This window comes from Limanda limanda, chromosome 19 (assembly GCF_963576545.1).
Source record: "Limanda limanda chromosome 19, fLimLim1.1, whole genome shotgun sequence".
Taxonomy (NCBI): domain Eukaryota; kingdom Metazoa; phylum Chordata; class Actinopteri; order Pleuronectiformes; family Pleuronectidae; genus Limanda; species Limanda limanda.
Window position 1 is genome coordinate 1,523,243 of NC_083654.1, and position 22,833 is coordinate 1,546,075.

The 22,833-nt window shown below is 41.9% G+C and overlaps 1 protein-coding gene across 2 annotated transcripts in view; it reads right to left on the reverse strand.

Moving 5' to 3' along the window:
- Positions 1-21,916, reverse strand: part of sema4ab (sema domain, immunoglobulin domain (Ig), transmembrane domain (TM) and short cytoplasmic domain, (semaphorin) 4Ab) — a 39,099-nt gene extending 17,183 nt beyond the window's left edge. For both annotated transcript variants that reach the window (XM_061092195.1, XM_061092196.1), the window contains exons 1-11: positions 21,769-21,916; positions 19,468-19,585; positions 19,034-19,285; positions 17,244-17,404; positions 15,977-16,036; positions 15,599-15,697; positions 15,325-15,418; positions 7,393-7,515; positions 4,914-5,041; positions 1,308-1,489; positions 434-578 (exon numbers count right to left, since the gene is read on the reverse strand). In XM_061092195.1, the coding sequence (XP_060948178.1) occupies positions 434-578; positions 1,308-1,489; positions 4,914-5,041; positions 7,393-7,515; positions 15,325-15,418; positions 15,599-15,697; positions 15,977-16,036; positions 17,244-17,404; positions 19,034-19,130 (1,089 nt within the window). In that variant the 5' untranslated portion in view covers positions 19,131-19,285; positions 19,468-19,585; positions 21,769-21,916. The remainder of the gene's footprint in view (positions 1-433; positions 579-1,307; positions 1,490-4,913; positions 5,042-7,392; positions 7,516-15,324; positions 15,419-15,598; positions 15,698-15,976; positions 16,037-17,243; positions 17,405-19,033; positions 19,286-19,467; positions 19,586-21,768) is intronic.
- Positions 21,917-22,833: the final 917 nt, after the last annotated feature.

A 22,833-nucleotide genomic window follows, 5' to 3' on the forward strand; every position in this document is an offset into this window, starting at 1 on the left:
TTGAGGAGTTGGTCTGTGAACTGTGATAAAACTGTGATAAGACTTGTGTTATAATTTAAATTGTTCATCCTCACTTTTTTTCTCAGGAGGTTTGTTTTAATTCTGTCTGTGCTTCTTCATTTTTTGGTAAAGGTGTGCTCACAGATCTCAGCTATTCACTTACTGAGTACAATGTCATTGTAGAAATGAACAAAAGTTTAAAAAAAGGCCCTATATGAAATAAACCTTATAACCGTATCTTAGGCACTTTCAAACTATATGAAACTGAATCAAATAAGGGGAGTTCAGCTCGTAATAGCCAGTACATCTGTCTGCATGGCTTATAGTTTTACAGACTCTTAGAGAGACTCTATTTTTTTCCTTTCAAGGACTATACGAGTGGTCTTGTTCCAGTCCCTTCCCATTCCCATTTAAATTAGGAATGACCATTTACCTCTCCTGGATTTGCGACCTTCTCTTGAACACGTGTGCTCCACTGTAACGTGTCTCGGTTCAGGACTTTGTAGTTACCAGAGAAAACTGATTTGATGTCACTCAGACGGAATGAACACACTGCTGATTGTCCAGAATTAACAGACCTGGTAAAAAAACAGATAACATTAAAGACTCAACAAATGAGAACAACTGACAAAATCCAGATCATGTGGATCTCATGTAAAAAAAAAATAGGAATGACAGAAATTGGTCTGAGAAGTGCGAAGATGTTAAGGTTTCCTGCTGATCAAGGTTCACATAGTGTTTCCTTACTGCTTTTTAAAACTGCCACTCTGCCTTGTCAAAATTTAGTATGTTGTTTTTTCATCAGTGTAAACTGTAGATGCATTTTATTAAAGTAGGTTTTTATTTTAATGACATCAGTCCACTAATCATTTTATGTGATGCAGCAATTAAACTTATTCTCAGCTAAAATATTGAAAACAATTTGGGGCCGACGTGGCTGACCTCAAAGTTCCCAGGGTGTTGCAACACCCACCTTAGGAACCACAGCTTTTATCTGCTTTCAGCACAACATATAATGTGCTTTATAGGGCCATTGTGACCTTTGACCACCAAAATCTAATCAGTTCATCCCTGAGTCCAAGTAAATGTATGTACCAAATCTGAAGAAATTCCCTTACGGGTTTTTGAAGTATCGGGTTCACGAGAATGAGACAGACGGCCAAACGGAAAACAAGAACACAAAATGCCTCCGGCCAATGGCTATCACTGGCACGGAGGCATAATGACAGTGATGCAGTGGGAACACAGGCCACCAGAGCTTCAGGTAAAGGATACAAATTCATGTCAAGGCCTTTAAGCTTACTAACCACTGTGAGGTGAAGATGCCATAAAACAGAGTGTCATCTGCACAAGCTCCCTCTGCTGGTGGGAGGGTGTCAATATCCTGGATCACATTGTAGGGTAGCTCATTGTCAGCCTGGCACAACAGCTGAGCCTTTGCAAATGTTGTCCAGCGTCGCTGCAGGGTCCTCTGGCCGCCAATGTCACTCTGACAAAGAGGGATAGAAGGCATCAAGCACAATGCAGCACTGTTACCTGCTGGGGTAAGAACCCACAGTGTTTCATCTAACCCAGGGGTAGGCAACCTTTACTATCGAAGGAGCCATTTTGGCCCCTCTTCCCCCAAATTAAATCTGTCTGGAGCCGCAAAACATATTTGATAACACAGGTTATAAAGTTATGTATATAGTAATACAATATATATAAAAACTATAGTTTGTTGCATTTATAAAATTAAAGAACTACAATAAAAAAAACTCTTGACATTTAACTGCTATTTTTACCTGTTACAAAAAAGGAAAAACACCAAACTCTTATGTGTAGGCCTACTTAGAAATAAATGAAACACATAACTATGCTTTTTTTGCTCATCTCCAGCTTGGTACTTTTCAGCAGATATGGTAAATGGTAAATGGATTTGTATTTATATAGCGCTTTTCTAGTCTGATGAAGACCACTCAAAGCGCTTTACAGTACAGTTTCAGGCAGTACCTGTAGGATGAAGAAATTGATGCAATTGAATGGCCCTCACGATAACCTGACCTAAACCCGATAGAACACCTCTGGGACATTATGTTTCGGTCCATCAGACGCCGCCAGGTTGCTCCTCAGACTTTAAAGGAGCTCACTGATGCCCTTAGACAGATCTGGGAGGACATCCCACAAGACAACATCCGTTGTCTCATTAGGAGCATGCCGCAACGTTGTCAAGAATGCATACAAGCACGTGGGTGCCACACAAGATATTGAGAAGCATTTTGAGTTACAGAAATAGAATTTTGGCAAAATGGACAAGCCTGCCACATCACTTTTTCACTATGATTTTCGGGGTGTCTATAAAATGAGCCCTCTGTAGGCTGAAAACTTTTATTTCCATCAAAGATGTGGCATCCTTTTGTTCCTAAGACATTAAACTGTCCATATCAGTATAAATATCCAACATAATTTTTTTTCACAATGAGATCTGATGTGTTTTCAAAGTGTTCCTTTAATTTTTTTGAGCAGTAAATGGTAAATGGATTTGTATTTATATAGCGCTTTTCTAGTCTGATGAAGACCACTCAAAGCGCTTTACAGTACACTTTCACCCATTCACACACACATTCATACAGTGCATCTACTTGCAGCACTTTGTTATTCTATGGGGGGCCATTCAGGGTTCAGCATCTTGCCCAAGGACACTTCGGCATGCAGATGGTTCAGACTGGGGATCGAACCACCGACCTTCAGGTTGGAGGACGACCACTCTACCCCTCAGCCACAGCCGCCCAGATGCTATGTGCTTGCTCTGGAAATGTCTTCAAACATTTAAAAAAAATTTGTTTGCTAATTCCTCGCCACACATCAAGCATACAGGTACACCAGCATCGTTGGCAGTGAAAGCAAATTAATCTGTCCACGCAAAATTAAACTCTACTTCCCTCCCTGACTTTTCTTTTTTGGGATTTATCCCTGGTTAGTTTACAGAGGCCCTGGGACGTAATAGGATGTGACGCATATTTTATTTGACAAAATTTGAAAACAAAACGTGACAGCAGGTCAGACCGGAGGCGGACACAGAAACAGAAAGCTCAGTACAAACCAAATGCAGCTTCTGCTCTGATCCAGAACCTGCGGCGCTGATTCTCTGTCACCAGAGAAACTCTGTGTTTTCACTGTTTCGATGGCTAAGAAGCAGACGGTGAGTCAGTGACCGGTTGCTTCACATGAACGAGCTCTGATCCCACTGTCTCTCTGACGCCCGGTTCACACCGCACGCGGAAGCGATGCTGTGCAGCGATCGTTTCGACGTAGAGTCTATTTTTTCTGCTCGCCGTGAGCGTATCACCCCAGGAAACACACTGAAAATGATTTTAAACGATATTGATGACATAGTTTATATGATATAAATGATCAAATATGCATCCCATAGTTTGTATTCCCCTTCTGTTGTCCTGGAGTTTTAATTTTAACAATTTTACCAATAACATTATTAAATGTCATGTATTAAAAAGATTAAATTAATAATTGGAGTGGAGAAGTAGAGTGAGCTGTATGATCCTCAGCACATGTTGTATAAAGACAACACCAAAAAAGACAACCGTTGGGAGCTGTTGCAGTTAATGTTGGAGCAACAAGTGACTATATGCTTGAAAATGATTGAATGATTAAATGCTGTTTTTACTGTAGGCTGATAACAGCAAAAGTATGTGATATTATTAGCGCTGCGCGGCCCTTCATCGGGCTTCAGCGTCCGGTGTGAACCCGGCGTGAGCGAGTGAGCGGAGCCTGGGCTAATGTCCGTTATAGAGAGAGTTATAGATATGAGCACACCCAATCATCCGCTCCTGGTATTTCAGGACGGCCTGATACGATGATGTTTTAAAAAATGAACGTGAACGTGACGTTCACTCAAGTTCATCATATGAAAACTGATTCGTTAAGTTCACTGTTCGCGAAAAATATGCGCAACATGCACTGTACAGGGAGCCACTGCAGAGGGGCTGAAGAGCCGCATGCCCCTGATCTAACCTAATGAAAATGCAGCACCTCAACCCTGAGAGGAGTGAACAACAACTAAAAACATAGAGGATATTCCAGCCTTCAGCATGTAATGTTACACTGTGAGGTGTTCTAACAGCTCACAGGTCCGCAAAGACTGGAGTCAGCTGCTTGACTAAGTACTACTGAATATATAATTTTCTGAAATGATTGATAAATGTGGACAAATACAGTGGGTAAGGCGATAAATGACCATTCAAAAAGAGACTGACCCAAGGTAGCAGCCAAGACAACAATGGAGAGACCTGAAGACATCAGCTCACAGACACTTCCAATCCAATCTGACGAGCTTCAGAGAATAAACTGCTTTAACAGCTGCCAAAGGGGCTAAAACATAGCGCTGAATTAAGGGTACGAGTATTGTTTTACCTGAGAGATTTTCCCAAAATGTCAAAAAACATGTCTTCATTGAGCCGTTATGTGTTTTTGAGTTTAAACTGATGGCAAAATCAAACAAGCGTGTAAAATGGGAAGGTCTCTGAAGCCATAACAATATTTTTCACCACTGCACAGCAAACTAAAGCATGATGTATATATAAACTCAGTGAACTTTTATGAAGCTCATATGCTTTCTTAATAATGTTTCTTATTAACTTACATCTTCTGTAAATTTGATGTACAGTGGATCTTTTATTGGAACATTACCAGATATTAAGATGTCTTTCCAATATTCTGTCCCTGGGATTAACATACAGTAGGTAATAAGAATATTAGTAACATTTATGAATGTAATGCAGTCCTGTACAACACCACCACTGACTATGACTTCAATACCATAAGACAGATTTGAATTAATACCTATATGACAATGAAAAATAACTAATCTCCTTGTATGAGTGGCTGTTGCATCAAGTTTGTTGTTTTACACTTACCATGCAGATCTGAGAAACACGCGAGACAATAAATTTGTCGATGAAGTCATACTCTCTGCCCACTTCACTGAAGAAGAAGTAGATCTTCTCCTCATCAGGAATGAAACTGGAGCTGATGAAGGTTGGATCTAAAGCAAGCAGATGGCAAAGTATTTAGAAATATAATTTGTGGACATCATTTAAGCCAATCATTTGTTACATTAAAACAAAATCATATTATACAGCTTATTACCATGTTTGTGAGTGCTCTTTCAACTCAGTTGCGGATAGAAAATCCAATCATCAGTGCAAGACCCATCATCTTGACTGAGATTCTTGCAGTCAAATATATTTTAGGTGAGTCAGTGTCTCTTAGTGAAGATGCCTGCCATGAGTACAGGCATCTGCAGACCCAGAGTCAGGGTGAGTTTGAGCGAGATGGAGCCAGCAGCCCTTTCAGGTTCTGAATTAGCATTATCTTATATCAATCAATAAGCTAAGATACTTAAAAGTATTTTCTCCTCATCTATTTTTGCAAGATATTCTCCTATTCAGTGTAAGATTGTGCACCGGGTAAGACTGACCCTACCTGTGATAGACATAAGCAGGCACCTGCCAGCCTTTACCACACATTTTCCTTAAGACCCGGCCCAACTACCTTCTGGTTCTCTATATAATATTTACTCTGAGATTGCATCTCTGACAACTGAACCATGCCCTTTCTTGGACTTTTTGGTGTACCATCAGAAGATCTTACCCTGACAAAAGAACAATTAAAAAGTATGGCCTACTCAGCCCTCTTAGCAAGAAGACTCACTCTCTTGAATTGGAAGGGGGATCACCCCCTCGTCTGTGACAGATGGATTTCTGAGGTCCTGCACCTTCTTAAACTGGAAAAAATAAGATAAATGCTGCAGGGATCTACTGCAAAGTTTAATGTAGTGTGGCAGCCTTCTATTTCTTATATGGGCTATTTGACTAAATCCTCGAGTCGTCACTGTCGATCCCTGAACTCTCTTGACTTACTGGCTGTCGTCGTGCCCCAGATCAGCTGTGTGTCTGTTGTCTGTTTTTCACACTTTCTGTGTGTCCGCTACTGGTGGCAGTGTTGCTGGTTTATCTCCTGCATTTCCTTCAAAACAATTTTGTTCTAAACTAAATGTCAGAACTCTACGGTATGAAGATGCGCATCTTCCGGTCTGTTGATAACAATCAACTCGCTGGAGTGTGTGGAGGAAAATTCCATTGACCAGTGTCTAAGGTTGTGGAAATCCCCTGACTAGGTGTCTCACTGCTGTGACCTTGGCAAACAGGGAGTTTGCTACAGCGGACGGTCAGGGCAGATACACACAGAGGAGGATTTTATGTATTTTTTCATATTACGTTTTATGAAGCACCTCTTTGTATTAGTTCTGGCTTTTTTTAACTTGCGGCCAGTTGTTCCATTTTGAGCACACGTGCTTGTAGTGTAAACTCTGCAGAGCTTAATATTATAAAGACTCAAAGGCAACTCGAGTCTGAGAATTTCATTATTTCAAATCTCAAGATTAATTTCCATCACAAGTGCATTTACTTTGAAACGGGTTTGGGAAGTGTTGTAAATACATTTGTGTCATAAAGAGATACATATTGTGGTTCACAGCAGAATAAACAGAGAAAATTATCTTTCACCTGAGTTTTAATGTTTATCTGATGAATTTATGTCACAAACAAATGGTTGCAACACTTTCTGTAGGCCTTTCTGTATAATAAAAGCACTCCAGCGTTTCTGTTGCTGGAATCCATTCCCTTGTTCAAAAAGGGCTTTTTATTTTGAAATATTTGCAGGAGCGGATGATGCACAGCTTAATACTGTATGGCCATATTCAACTCAAAGCCTATATGTAGAAACATTCTGCTGCAGTAGCAGCTTCTCTGCAGAACATATTGTTGAACTGAGAAGCTACATATTGTGCATTGAACAGATGCTATAAATATTAATTGATATTAATGTGACAATTGTGCATTGAATAGATAAAGTTGCACAACTGCCTTTCTTTTTGTACATTTATGCTCGTACATTCAGCTTTTAACAGAAATTGCTAAAAATAATAGCTGCTGGTAGATCTCGGCTTACTTTAGGAATTAAAAAGAGATCTCGAGCTCGAAAAGGTTGGTAAACACTGATTTAGAGTATCTATGTCATCTTTGCTAGGCCTGTAAGTTGCTTGAAAACTCAATAAAAACTTACCTTGACCAAAAAAGGAAGTTTTGTCAATCTATAGTCACCACAGTGTCACATTAGTTTTATAAGGACTCAACCTTACTATGTTAAGTGCCTTGATATAATGTATGTCATGATTTGGCACTATACAAAAACAATATAACTGAATCGCGTTCATCCGTGCTTGTAGTAGGCTACTATGCGCTCTCATAGAGTGACAGCCACTCAAACATGTTTAATTTTCATAAATGATAATGTTGAAAACTGCTTTATTAATCTTAGAGACACCAGACTCACCCTCCAGCCATCCTAATGTGTCATCCAACTTCAGGTCCACACGCCTGCCCTCACTGAGATGCCGGGAGATAACTGGTCGGTTCCCCCTATAGTCTGCCACTGTCCCAGTATACAGCTCTCCATCTGAGAAACATACCAACACATAGAAAATAAGAAGCAGATCATGTCCCTAGAACAATCTATGGTTTCTTGCATGAAAACATAAATATTCCAGGGACTGGGATCTAAAACTGGATAGGGCCCAGTCTGACCTTTTCTCAAAGGGGGGGGTCAAATCTCTCTATCTACTCTCCTTTCTTTTCTACCCATCTCTCTTCTCCTCCCCATTTTTCGCTGCCCCCCCCCCCCCCAAACCACTAAAGGCAGATTGCCATCTACTTTGAGTCTGTTTCTGCTAGAAGTTTCTTCCAGTTAATGAGGGAGTTTTTCCTCTCCACTCAAGGTGCTGCTGTGGGAACTGTTGGCTTTCTCTATAAAAAATGTTTAGGGTCTTGACCTTCAATGTAAAGTGTCTTGAAATAATATATATTATTTAGTGCTGTCAAACGATTAAAATATTTAATCGCGATTAATCGCATTTATGTCATAGTTAACTCGCGATTAATCGCAATTAATCGCAAATTTGTATCTATTCTAAATGTCCCTTCATTTATTTTTTTTCCATAATTTTTTTTTCGTTTTAATGCTCTTATCAACATGGAAAAGTGGATTGGCTTGCTTTATGCAAATGTTTTATTTTATTGAAAAACAACATTGCCAAACAGGGCGGTACAAAATAAAATGATAAAGTGCACATTTCAGGTAAACAAGCTACAATAGCTTAAAAATATATATTTTAGTTGGCGAAATATTAAAACAAAAAGCGAGAGCAGGTCAGACTGGAGGCGAACACAGATTCTGAAGCTCTGCGTTAATCTTGCGAGAGAAAAATTGACGGCTTAAAACTGGTTTGCGTTAAAGCCGTTAATAACACGTTTAACTGAAAGCACTAATATTATTATTTGGCGCTATACAAATACAATTTTATTGAATCTCCAAAACAGAAAATAGTCCAACTGAACACATACACATTTAATTTTCACCTGAAAACAACAATTTTGCATTTGTTCAATTGTTGTAGGGAAATGAATCCCATTTTTCAGATCAAGATGAACTGTAGTCAAAATGCATTCTAATGATCATGCCTTGGCTTTGTCCCTGGAGCCCAATACACACAAATTGTGAGCATAGATTGAATCAAGGTAAAGTGGCAATTATACCGTATGTTCACTTCAATGTCAGTGAATCTATACATCACTTTTCTAAATCATGTTGATGTTGTTGCTGATGTGAGATTTGCACCCATCCTTATAAAGCTCCTCTCTAGGATCTATAGTGTGTGACTGTCTGTGCAGCAAACCTTTGTTGTTTTATATATTTTATAGTGCTATCAGTTAAACGCTTTATTAACGGCGTTAACGCAAACCAGTTTTAACGCCGTCAATTTTTTTCTCGCGAGATTAACGCAGAGCTTCAGTATCTGTGTTCGCCTCCAGTCTGACCTGCTCTCGCTTTTTGTTTTAATATTTCGCCAACTAAAATATATATTTTTAAGCTATTGTAGCGTCCCCGCTTACACAGGACACGGAACTTCTTCGTGGTTTAGTAACTTTTATTATCCTCTACACGAACATGTGCACTTCTCGTTCTTACTCCGTCACTCGCACACATCAACAACCCTTCACTTCCTCATTGAACCCGATCCCCAACAAAACCAGCCAATGAGGGCCTGACATCCCAAACAACCCCATCCTTTTGGTCCAAACAGTCACATGTCCCACCCCGACCCCTTCACTGACCCTCAGGATATCAGAACACTCCTTCATCAAAGTGTTTTACTGAACATACGTCAAAACCAAACATAAACATAAACCCAGTCTGTTACAGTATTAGGCTGCAGCTATATGTTTTTATTTATTTCAAAATAGGGTACTTCTTATTTCATACATTTTCCACAAATATGGGGAGGACTCAAATAGCCCTACAAAGTTCTGTGTTTAATTTATTTCAAAGTAGGCCGACACTTGCCTATGTATTTTGTTTGTTTGTTATTTTGTTGCTTGTCTGTTGAGTAGCTGGCTGAAAGCAAAGAAGTAGTAGGCTTACTGTTCTGTCCCACAAATGTCTGCTATGTGTAGCTAAGCAACAGCGCCCCCTTGGGGCAGTTCAGATGTGTGTTGAGCCGGGGGTCAGTGAGTGATTCCCCCAGAAGTGACGCAATTTACCTCTATGTGTTGTTTTATAGACGGAAGCTCATAAGTTGTATCACCCTCCTGCGGCTAACGCATTTTCTTTTTACAAAATTTCATTAAAGTTCGCTAAATACCCACCGTGGACTTCTTTGAATTGTTTAAGCTGGCTGGATAGCTAGCGCCCCGCTAGCGAGACCTGCACAGTAAAAAGGAAGCATCACAGCCGGCACGGAGACCAGGCCATCCAGCTTCGGGAGCTACGCCAGGAGCTAAGCGTCTAACGCGGAGCCAAGCAGCTAACACGGAGCCAGGCGGCTAACACGGAGCCAGGCGGCTAACACGGGGGAAGTGGACAGCCTTCACGCCAGCTTACCTCCTCATCTCATACAGTCATATCAACAGACTTTCACCGTAACGGACGACATGGACAACCCAAGTAAAGTGAGCTCAGCGGCAAGCTCCGTGTGCACGCATGCATCACATGCATCATCCAGCTCGAAGGCAAGTTTAGCGGTGGCCATGGCCAGAGCAAAAGCTGACGGTGCTCAAGCCAGAGCAGCACACTCCAAGAGGGAAATCGAGCTGAAAGTTGAGCAGGCACGCATTCAAGCTACTCTGGATGCATTAAAGGAAGTAAAGGAAAGAGATGCTGCCATAGCTGAAGCTAACACGTTACAAGCTGGTTTATTAGAACTTGATGTTAATGTGCCCAGCAGAGGCCCTGGTCCAGTGTCTCAAGAAATGAAATACCAGCGCACTGTTGATTATTTTGAATGGCAAACTGGCACAAGCACAGGTGAATTACCTATGAAAATAAATGACATTGTTGCCCCTCACTAAAGCAAACAATTAAACAATGAAGATGATGATGTTAAGCCAAAACTACATTCCCCACACAAAGGTTTTTCCAGAACACAACCTGCTGCTCCTGCCTACACCACGCCTCAACAAACATCACAAGCTCCTCAGGATTGTGGATCACCACCACAACAGAACATCGATGATCATTCTCCACTTCCTGAGCAAAGAAGCTCTTGCAGATCCAGTAATAATCAGCCCCAAACAACTATGGATCTGGCTAAATATCTTGCACGCAGCAACCTAGTAACCTCAGGCCTCACCACATTTGATGACCAACCAATGAACTATTGGGCGTGGAAAGCATCTTTTCTGACTGCTATTGCTGGTTTAGACTTATCTTCTGGTGAAGAGCTCGACCTGCTATACAAATATCTGGGTAAAGAGTCAGCAGAACAGGTGAGAAGACTCAAAGCAGTCAACGTCAGAAACCCAAATGCTGGACTGTTAATGGCGTGGGAGAGACTTGAGGAAATCTACGGATCACCAGAAGCTATTGAACAAGCCCTCTTCAACAAGCTGGAAAGCTTTCCCAGGTTTACCACAAGAGAACCACAGAGACTCAGAGAACTGGCAGACCTGCTGTTAGAGCTGGAAGCCGCAAAGAGAGACGGCTCCCTCCCAGGCCTGCTGTACTTGGACACCTCCAGGGGGGTAAATCCAATCATCGAAAAACTCCCACACAACATTCAGGAAAAGTGGATGTCTTTTGGTTCGAAGTACAAACGTGATCATCGTGTCAGTTTCCCACCTTTCGCTGTATTGGTAGACTTTGTTCACACAGAAGCAAAAACTCGCACTGATCCCAGCTTTAATCTATTCACGCCAGTCTCCATGGAGAGAAAGAATAAATGGGACAGACCTGTGAAAATGCCTGTATACGTGCACAAGACACAAGTTTCACAATCAGAAAGATCTGAGTTCAGAGACGATAAGAAATCAGCAGACCCAAACAGATATTGTCCCCTGCATAACAAACCACATCCTTTAAGGAAATGCAGAAGCTTTAGAGAGAAGAGTCTAGAGGAACGCAAACAGCTTTTAAAGGAAAACTATGTATGTTTCCGCTGCTGCTCATCCACAGATCATCTCGCCAGAAACTGCCCAGCTGAAGTCCAATGTATGGAGTGTGGCAGCACCGGTCACGTGACAGCGCTCCACCCAGGACCACCTGCCTGGAAATCCAAGACGTCTCCTCCCTCTTCAGAGTACGGCGGGGAGGAAGACAAAGCAGACTTCCAGGAGGTCACATCAAGGTGCACACAGGTGTGTGGGGAAGGAGTAAGCTCCAGAGCATGCTCCAAGATATGCCTCGTAAGCGTGTATCCAGCCGGACGCAGAGGGGAGGCCAAGAAAATGTATTCAATGCTGGATGAGCAAAGCAACCGCTCCTTGGCAAGCTCCAAGTTCTTTTACATTTTCAAAATCTCAGGGTCCTCCTACCCGTACACATTAAAAACATGTGCTGGACAAAAAGAGACAACGGGCAGGAGAGCCTGTGGGTTCACCGTGGAGTCAGCAGATGAGAAACTTAGTTTTCCTCTACCCACACTTCTAGAGTGCAACCAAATTCCTAACAACCGCTCTGAGATACCTACCCCGACTGCAGCTCGCCACCATACTCACCTGAAGCACATGGCCGACATGATACCACCGCTCGATCCGGACGCCGACATACTCCTCCTACTGGGCAGAGACATTCTCAGTGTCCACAAGGCCCGTGAACAGATAAGTGGTCCAGGAAACGCTCCGTTCGCTCAAAGGCTGGACCTGGGATGGGTTGTCGTCGGTGACGTGTGCCTTGCAGGAGCCCACAGACCATCAGAGGTGAGCAGCTTCAAGACATCCATTTTAGATAATGGTCGGGCCAGCCATCTGCAGCCATGCAACAGCCAAATCAAGGTAAAAGAGATCTTCAGCCAAGCACCTAAGCATTCACATCATGCTGCACTGACGCCCTCGTTCTGCTCAACGACGCATCGTGATGACAGCCACGGACAAACGATCTTCACTCGAACTGCTGATGACGATAAACTTGCACCATCAGTTGAGGACATGATGTTTCTCCAGACCATGGAAGCTGAGCTCCAACAAGACAGCTCGAACAGCTGGGTGGAGCCATTACCCTTAGGTCAAAGGTCACCAAGAAAGAGACTGCCTTATAAGAAAAAACAGACACACAACCGCCTTGTGTCACTGCGGCGCACAGTCGAAAAACGGCCGCAGATGAAGGCTCATTTCATCGAGTCCATGGAAAACATGCTCAGCGAAGGACACACAGAAGTTGCTCCACCTCTGAAACAAGGACAAGAGTGCTGGTATCTACACCCGTTTGGCGTATATCACCCTAAGAAGCCAGATAAGATCCGTGTGGGATACATCCACAATAGGACCCAACGCATCGTCAGTCACCATGTCCTGGCCAATGGAAGTGCATCCATACGGACCCGAATCCAGCGGACCTCGGATCAAGATCGGTTCTCTTAAAGCATGTGGTGCACCCTCAACGCGAAACTGACTCTTGTTAAGTTATATGGGATCTTTAAAGACCCCAGACGGGGAGTGTTCTGTCCCACAAATGTCTGCTATGTGTAGCTAAGCAACAGCGCCCCCTTGGGGCAGTTCAGATGTGTGTTAAGCCGGGGGTCAGTGAGTGATTCCCCCGGAAGTGACGCAATTTACCTCTATGTGTTGTTTTATAGACGGAAGCTCATAAGTTGTATCACCCTCCTGCGGCTAACGCATTTTCTTCTTTTACAAAGTTTCAATAAAGTTCGCTAAATACCCACCGTGGACTTCTTTGAATTGTTTATGCTGGCTCGATAGCTAGCGCCCCGCTAGCGAGACCTGCACACTTACCTTTTATTGGTAACCTAACCTAACTGTTACAGTTCATTGTTTCTGAAATAAGAGGCCTGACTGCTATGTTCACAGCAAACTTGAAAAAAAGAAAATATTAAAGGGCCCATATTATGAAAATGCCACCTTTGTAGTGCTTCTACACGTTAATTTGGGTATCTTGCATGTCTACCGTCCCAAAAACTGTGGAAAAACACAACTCCTGCGATCTGTTGTGGTTCCTCTCTGTCAGAAATTGTATGCTTGAGTGCGTCCAATGGGATTATTGTTAATAGTGACGTCAAGTCAGTTATAGACCACCCCCCCCATAGCTTTATGCACTCCCCCAGCACCACTCGACCCACCAATGAATGGAACCACCATAGATTTAAGAACCACCCACTTTATTGAGGTCCATCGTTGTGTGCCGCCATTGCATTCTTGCGAGCCTTGGAAACGCTTGGATAACATGAAACGACCTCGACCACTGAGATGCTCAGTGCTGGGCTGCACAAATCCTCACAAAGCTGTTCATGTGACTCCAGCTTCAGAAGACAGAGCTAACCAGCCAGGGAGCTGGGTGAGAGGCGGAGGAAACAGAGCCTGCGGTCGGGGTGATTTACCTGCCACAGCTCCCTCCTCAGCTTGGGCTCGCATGGGGGCTGCTGGCTCCATGTCAGCTGCTCGCTTCTGGTGGATGTGTTTGTTTACGCCGGGGAGCTCCGCCGGCCGGAGCTCCGACCGGACCTCCGCTCCGCGCTCCGGCTCGCTCTCGCTGCCTCCACTAGCTGCCTCGCACTAGCTGCCTCCACTAGCTATACAATAATAGGGCACATTTTTATTTATTTTCTCTATTGGCTGCCCGGCAGTCATTAAGTTAATGGTAATATTTGAAATAAAACTGGTAAAGCTCTAAGTGAATTTGACTGTGTTGTATTTGAAGGAATGATTCAACATTTTTCCATGGTCCAGTATTTCAAAAAAAAAAAATAACCAAAAGAAATCCCAGGAAATCGTAATATTGAATCGCAATACTTACAGAATCGCAATAACCACAGAAATCGCATTACATATCGTATCGCCACCTAAGTATCGTGATAGTATCGTATCGGGAGGTCCCTGCCGATTCCCGTCCCTACTAGTGTTAAGTGTTAACTTAACTAGTTAAGTTTCTGCCACTAGTCCATGGATAGTGGACTAGTGGCAGAAACTTGGACTATGGGCAGAAAAGGTCACTGTTTCATCTCTGGTTCGACTCCACGGATAAACAACAAAAAGACGAACCTGGATTGATCTGTCCAAAAATCCAAGAGGATTCTCCCTACCCTGTCTAGTGCCCCTGAGCAAGGCACCTTACCCCCCCAACCTAATCTACCAACCTAAGGCCGTACATGGCTGCCCACTGCTCTGTGTGTCCTGCACCAGATGGGTTAAAAGCAGAGGTTAAATTTCCCTCCTTGCATGAGTGTGCTTGTGCATGTGTTTGAGACAAATAAATGTATCTTATAACCTAACTTCAATTCATCAGCTCACGTCTACATCTCCACTTTCCAGAAATGTTTGTACGCATGCAAGTCAGCATACAAGTATCCCACCAAAGCTTGTATTTCTGGATCCTAACTTTGGCATGTGAAGTGGCGTACGCATCTTTCATACCCACTTTTGTGTGTACCCAACGGTTAAGAATAAGGCCCCTAGTCATCATAATTGTGAAGCTCCATGAAAAATGTTGTAATGATTTTAAGAGTGTGACATACCGATCATCATATCCTCCTGCATTATATGCAAGGGGGATAACCATTTCTTGGTCTAATCCAACTAGAAATAAGACAAGACTTAAATAGAATGTGTTTGTGAATGGGTGAATAGCAAAACTGTATTGTGAAGTGCTTTGAGTGGTCATCAAGACAAGAAAAGAGGCACATCAATACAACTCCGAGGAGACTTCATCTCTAGTAAACTAGCCTCAGCTTACATTGTATTCCAGCAGCTGTGATTGCCTTACCTACGATGATAGCAGTGTTGCGTTGGTAGGGGTCATAGGGACAACGACCTCTGCCTTCATCAGGCTTGATACTCATCGATAACGTCTCTGAGTCCTGAAAAGACAAGTGGACAAAGTCAAGCTGATAAACAGAAGAATCAATCAATTCACACAACTTTTAATTAACTAAATGTTCAGTGTAAACTATTAAAATGCATCAACATTACCCATCTGCCACAATGATGAACAAATCAATCAGCTCAAATGATTTCAAATGTTTGAGCAACAAACTTACAACATAGGTGCAGCGTGGGCTGAAGGCAAATGTTCCGCAGGCATAGATATGGGAGGCATTCAAGTACTGCAGTACACGGATGAAATTGGAACAATCAGCCTAGAACAAGCACATAAAGAACAACAAGTTATATGTTTCCCTAACAGCAAGCAGTGTGTGCCTAATGCAGGACTTTAATCCAAATGTTTACAGAACAGACAGGGATCTATCATCATAGTATGCTTCACCTACTATGAATTCAAAGTGGTTGAATAATATATAATAAGTGTTGACAGTGTCATCAGTATGCTTGAACAATTTGACTTGTCTGGTTTAGTTGGATTGGATTTTAGTCCAGATTCTTGAACTTTTAAGTTTTTGTGCATCTGTGCTACTTGCCATTTTCTTGCCTTTCATGGAACATTGCTCAACATCTTTTGCTGAAGGGCTCCAGTCCCGCTGAAAGAAGAGAAGAGTTACACTCATCAGAGATTCATATGCACCTAAACCACTAGCTACAGCTGAACCATGAAAAATAGGGATTGTAAAGATGCAAACACATCTTTAAAATCCCTATTACAAAGCTAGAGTTCCTGCGGTGTGGTGGAGGAGAAGATCTGGGTAAATGTTCAGAATTCTGTCCAATAATATTTTTACACTGATGAGAAATACAAAAACCTTTTACTAATTTGATCAGAATTTTTTTGTGCATCAGTTGTATTTGTTTTGTAGCAGGAAATACTGGGAGAAATATGGTTCTCATTATCACTAACATTTGATTATTCTCACACAGTCACTGTTTCACACACTGACCATGTACTTCATATTAAGACCACTCACATCTCATATCACAATTACGGCACAGCAGAGTAACAACCAGGAACTGTGCCTTTACTGTTAATTGAAAAGAGAATCAATTATGATTTAAACCTTGATATCAAATGGCATCATAACATAGAGGTCGAGTTGCCTCATATCCAATCATCACTTGACTGATACCTCCGCTAAGGTGTGTTGGTTTGTCAGCAGTGGAAGAAACTGACTAAGCCAAACACATGTCTCAAATTTTGGTAAGATCCAGAATTTATTTTCTCTTTCTTTGACATTGTGAGAGTTTTTTGTTTTTACATCTTCACCAATCTTGCAGCGATGTTTACCTGTTTTGTAGTGGTTGTGCAGTAGAATAAAACGGTCCATTTTTGTATTTTGTCAATTGTCTATTTATTACCAAAACATCAGAAAAATTGTTAATATTATCTGCATTATCACCATTGTAAATATATTCCTTCAAAAAAGATATTAGGCAAGAAATCCCACGTTTATGTATCTGGTTGACGCCCTGGTGTTCTGTTAAAGTAGAGAACAGAGATCCATCGAATCGAGAATTCATGACTTCATGATCTGAGATTGATTAATTCAGTTCTATAAGTTTGCTCCAATAGGAGTTGGTGCCCATTTTTCTTGTTTGGATCACAACACCCAGAGAGGGAGTGAGACTTAATTTGGTGCTCAGGACACCATTACTCTACTTTATCTTTACATAGAAACTATAAAGTAGTTGTTAGTGCCTACATTAATGTTTAAAACCTCTTATAAACAGCTTTTCAGTAATGATAATCAAAACTGCAGTATACGGTAAATGATCAGCATCTGATCATTGGCCTACCTTGGTCTTCAGTATGATGGCGTCCTTGTGGCTAACATCCAGTGCTAACAACGCATCTCGGGCTCCTACATACAGAATGTCTCCACCCTCACTGAGCAGCAATGTGGTGGTGTTGCTGACATCATGGCTATTGAAGTGGGTGAGATGTCTCCCAGGACTTCCTGTTGTACACAGCACAGCAGTTAATACTGGGATTATGTCTTTCATTCAGTTTCCTCAGACAATTAAATGCATCCAGGTAAGCGGTTTGCTGATCTACAGCTCCTTCAGCCCTATCTGATTGTATCTCTAAAAGGTGAATGTGGCTTTGCAAACACAATAAGGCAACAGGGGGCTGAAGGAGCTATAGACAGCAGCAGATTATTCACTTCACGCACAACTCCCTCATCTATGTTAGAAAAGGGGCCTATTGTACGGAGCAAGTTCAAGATACCCAAAATATCTCTCATTATCTGGATTCACTGGAACTAACTTTGGCTGTCCTGGATGACGGACATCGTAAGAACCATGAATTAAGCACCTAATACAGGGTTTCCCCTACATTCATTTTGCAGCTGTATTACCCTGCCGCATGTCCTAAATCCCCCACTGAAATACGCTTACTTTACACGTCAACAATAAACACCATCACCAATCAAAGTTTTAAGGATCTAAACAGTACTGAACAAGACTTTGTGTTTGTTTGAGTCACGGGAGTTTATGAATTTAAACATTTTGTGTGCATCCAGTTCACAACACGAAATGGGATGCGCACAACCAGGACATCAGGGTTAGATCACCTGTCAGCAGAGTCGGTTATAGTGACATCCAATAGCAATACATTTAATGATGGATAGTTTAAATAAGGATTTTTATTGATATTCTTACTAAGTAATGCTTTTTTGCCTAATAAAAAAAATCTATGATAAACTATGTTGTTTCAGCTGCTAAAGCAGAGAGAGGAGAAGTAATTCATGTGTGATGAGCTCAGTCTGACTGAAATGTTGATTAGTAATCATGGAACAATTGAATAGGGTGTGGATCATTCAAGTATAGAAGAAATCTGTGTCTTAAATTTCTATTAATGTTATTTTGAGCTGTAGTGATAAACAGTCAATTATTCAAGCCTGGCAAGAATTCTTTAAACCAACTATATCCAGTGATCTGATTGGTCAGTAGTTAAGCGGTTATCTTGAACTTAACCTCCCCTGGTGGTTAGAGGTGCAATGAAAACCAGCTTCCCAGGACTGAAAAACCTTGAAAACTACAAATCTTGATCCATTGCACAGGCCCCATAGATAATAAAGGTTACAATTAGTCCTCAACCACATTCTTTCTTTTCATAGTTTTACGAGCTGGTTATCAAACACACTTGTACTGTGCTGCTGCTCTGCTAACTGCCTTCCGTTTCAAGTATGGTTTTATATGATGTGCAGGGTTGATCATTAAATCACAATTTATGGGACAAATTTTTGTAAAATAGTTTAACAACTACAATCACTGCCTTGCCTAAGTCAACAAGTCCAGTTGCAGGAAACTTGATAGAAAAGCACTAAGTTGGCAACACATAGAAATAACAGTATCTGTGATATTCAATCAATCCCTTTTTCAAGCCTTGCCCATTTGGAGATGTACCTCCCACTTGGTTATCTGCAGGCTGCCCATTAGTGGGGGATGGAGATTAATGAATCCAGGCATTTCACAAAAACATGGAACCAGATCACACATGGAACCTGCTTTTGGAACCCATCCCTATGCTTACATCACATCTTAAATTGCCAACAGAAAAAGAAAGACAAGACTTTACTCACCCATAGGGAAGGAGACTCTGGGAGTGAGCCTTGTCAGACACTGGCTCAGAAAACCCAGCAAGGCCACAGTGAGGGCCAGCAGGCTGTGACTCTTCATTGCAGCAAGAATGAGGGAGTCTGACCTCAGTTACATTTATGGTCAGAGGGTGACACTGGGTATGATGCTCCCCCAGTTTGTCAAAGACTTTGGAGGAGGGGTGGAGGTCCTTGCTGAAGCCACATACTCTGGTTTGTGCAGCAGATCATGGTTGACTTCACGCGCACGCACACACACACGCGCACACGCACACGCACACACACACACGTGAATATCAAACGTACAGGTAGATGATGGCATTTCCCAACAGTCAACACATGCGGTTCTTACGTGTGTAAAAAATTTCAAAGTGTCTGTTCACTAGTGCATGTATGAGGCCAGTGTGACTCTGCTCTACCTGACTGTCTGTTTGTGAGGGGAGGTGTGTTACCACACCCAGCTACTGCAGACAGCAACAGGACCAGGTGAGGGTGACACACATGGAGCGTGTTATTGGCCACCTCCAGGTCTGATAACTGCTGAGAATAGAAAGGAAAAAATGAAGCAAGAGAGATTGCGATTGACATTAGCACATACACAAATACCAATTTTATCGCAAACGATATTGCCCCCTAACATGCTTCCTAATTGGCTCTTCATCCTAAAGCTACACCTGCGCAGAGGCAACAAATGTAAGTACCGACCAATGAGCAGTAAGAATGTTAAAATGGTACCAGTATGACTGACACACACACACACACACACACACACACACACACACACACACACACACACACACACACACACACACACACACACACACACACACACACACACACACACACACACACACACACACACACACACACACACACACACACACACACACACACGCAGGTTGTGCTATGTAAAACAAAGTTGCGTTCAATTTTAGTTTACCTCTTAAATTTGTATTTATTTATTTAATTTATCTATATTTCCAATTATCCAACAGGCATTGGGTAGAAGCTGTCATGATGCTGTGCCACTTTGTGATTTAAGGCAACATTAAAAACAGATGATCAGTGCGTCACTGTTGACTGCTGCTGAATTACTGCCATGTGTAATGTCCCCTGTGTTCCATATGCTGATGGAGTACTCCTGAAATATGTATCGACATCTCCTGCTGGTATATGCCACAAGCAGCTTGTGAGCAGCAGTCACTCATGTTCTGACAGCAGCTAGTTATAGGTACCATTTTAAGTGTTATACCGTAGACTGTATATAAAGATGGACGGTGTTCCCAAAAGTGAAGCCAAAGCATCCTGATTGCTCCCTAATGGCTGGCTGCAGGAGAGGTCATAAACCCCTCCTCATAAATGTTAGTGGATGGGATATGGACTAAATTAAAGTCAAAATACACTTACTTATTTTTTGTTTCTCAAAGAAGGTCTCTGTGATTTTAGGTAGTTTGTGTCACACTGATGTTTGCTATGTTCAAGTGTTCATTTTTCTTTTAGGTTTGGTTTTGATTATATATGTGATGCTTTTAAAATGGGGTGAATGTCATGATTAAAAGACTGATGAGCAATTGGTCAACGTGATTTCAATTTTGTGGCTCTATCCCCCAATCACTACTGAGCAGTCTCTGGTTCCAGATTAAATCAGCTGTGCAAGATGGCTACATTCATATCCAGGATATGTTGGCTACATTTCTGGATAGTGGGAGGAAGTAAAGATGTGTGTCGTCCATCTTTATTTACAGTCTATGTGTTATACTCTGACTATGCACACTGTTGACATATGCATTTGTATTTTTTGCCACTAGAGTTCAGTATTAAAACTTTCAAAGTAAACTGCAAAAATTAACGAGGTCTCACATCGAACCAAACCTCATGCTGGTTTGATGCCATGTTTAGTAGCATAGCTGACAGTATGGCGCTTCTCATTGTAGCAAGCATCACCTGACGTCACATGACCTGATTTGTCGGAGGTTTGATTCGATGTGACGCTATTGATTACATTTCCTGGTATCCCGGACGTTAAATCAGAATTTTTGCAAATTTATTTTTGCAACTGAATTTTAACAGTTGAATAATATATACTTTGAAAATTTGAATACTGAAATTCCGTTGCAAAAAATACAAATGCATAACTTCAACGTAAAAAAAAATCAATGCTAGATATTCAAAGGCTTTTTAAATTTCAGAATCTGATGAGTTTGATTTACTTCCATAAAAGCAGTGCAATTCTTCACGACTGACTATGAATGTAAAAACGAGTTTTGGCTCAAAACCATTGCTGTGAGGAAATTGTAATCAGTCCTCACAACTTGGGCTTTTTTGATAGTTAAGACATGGTTTTGTAGTTAAGATTACGGTAAATATATATATTATAAATAAGCTTTGGGTAAGGGGTTGGGGAATGCAGTATGTCAAGGTTGGTCCTCACAACTTTCGAAAGAGTGCGTGCGTGCGTGCGTGTATGATCAGTTATCTGTAAAGGACGTCCCGCTGCTGAAACACGTGGTGCCGACCTTTAGCTCCGCGTTGAGCCTCACATCCTGCTCCAACACTCAGGTTGTGCATTATGGGTTCACCTTGATGCTCCCTTTTCTCAGAACCAGTGGTTTCTCTTGTTTGTGCAACAGGCATCGGCCGTCAGATTAAGCGAGTCGTCTTGTCTGTAAATGTTCCAGAAAAACAACACTCCTCCAGCTGATGCAGAACTGTGATCTTACATGTTCGCGGGTGGCGTCCGTCACTCCTCTCTCCCCACTTCTTCTTCCTTGACCGCTCGAGTACACAGGTTGCAGTCTCCTGTCTTGCTGTCTCGGCTCCGGTGAAAATAGGACAGAAGACACGTTAGCCGGTGGGAAGGAAACGCTGACCGTGGTTAAGCCTATACTATAACAACAAAGGCTGGGAGCCTCCTCCCATCTGAAGGTCCAACTGGCTTCAGGCTCCACCTAGAGGCGCGCCCCGCACATCACAGCCTGGGTCGTTTGGACCAGGTTTGGACCATAGACTGTATATATAAAGGTTTGGACACTTCTCTGGCCGCAAGCTTGACCTGTTGAGCCACCTCTTGGTGTGCCAATGAATCTTAGGCACCCCATCCAATCATAAAAGCCATGCCCACCTCCGACAGGTGCCCATAGTACATGACTACTAAGGTCACAGTAGGCTTTTAACACAAGAAAACGGTCACACACTCAGCCCTGCAAAGGCGAGGCCCTGATTTAGGTAATACATATAAAAGATACGTGGTACATTTGCGTTGCCCTAAAATGGCAAACAATGGAGAGAGAAAAAAATTCACAGTATGTACTAGCAATCAAACAATGCAATGCTTCCTGTTAGAGTTGCAACCATTTCAATTTGGGAATAGTATGCCTGTCAAAAAGATAATTGACATGTGTAAACTCAGTTTCCTGCTTTAAATAGGCTTTGTGTCATATACAGGGTGTTAGGGTTATAGGTTAATATTCAACTCAAGGCCCATTGACTAGTTTTTCCCCTCAGAGCTTTTATCTCTTAGAGTTGAGCAGAGCTCAGAGAGATACATTCACCAATAGTGTCTGATGTAGATTTGGAAAAAAACCTTATGTAGGTACATACGTAGACCTTGAATTAAGATAATTTTGTCAAATGACTATCTCCAACACTATCTCCATATTTCTTTCTCCTTAAGTGATGAGCTATTGGTGCATTATCTGTAATATTATCATACATCAAGGACAGTGTTTTTGGAAAGGGAAATAATGTTTGAAACAGTTAGGTATCAGTAAATTAAGTATAATCTG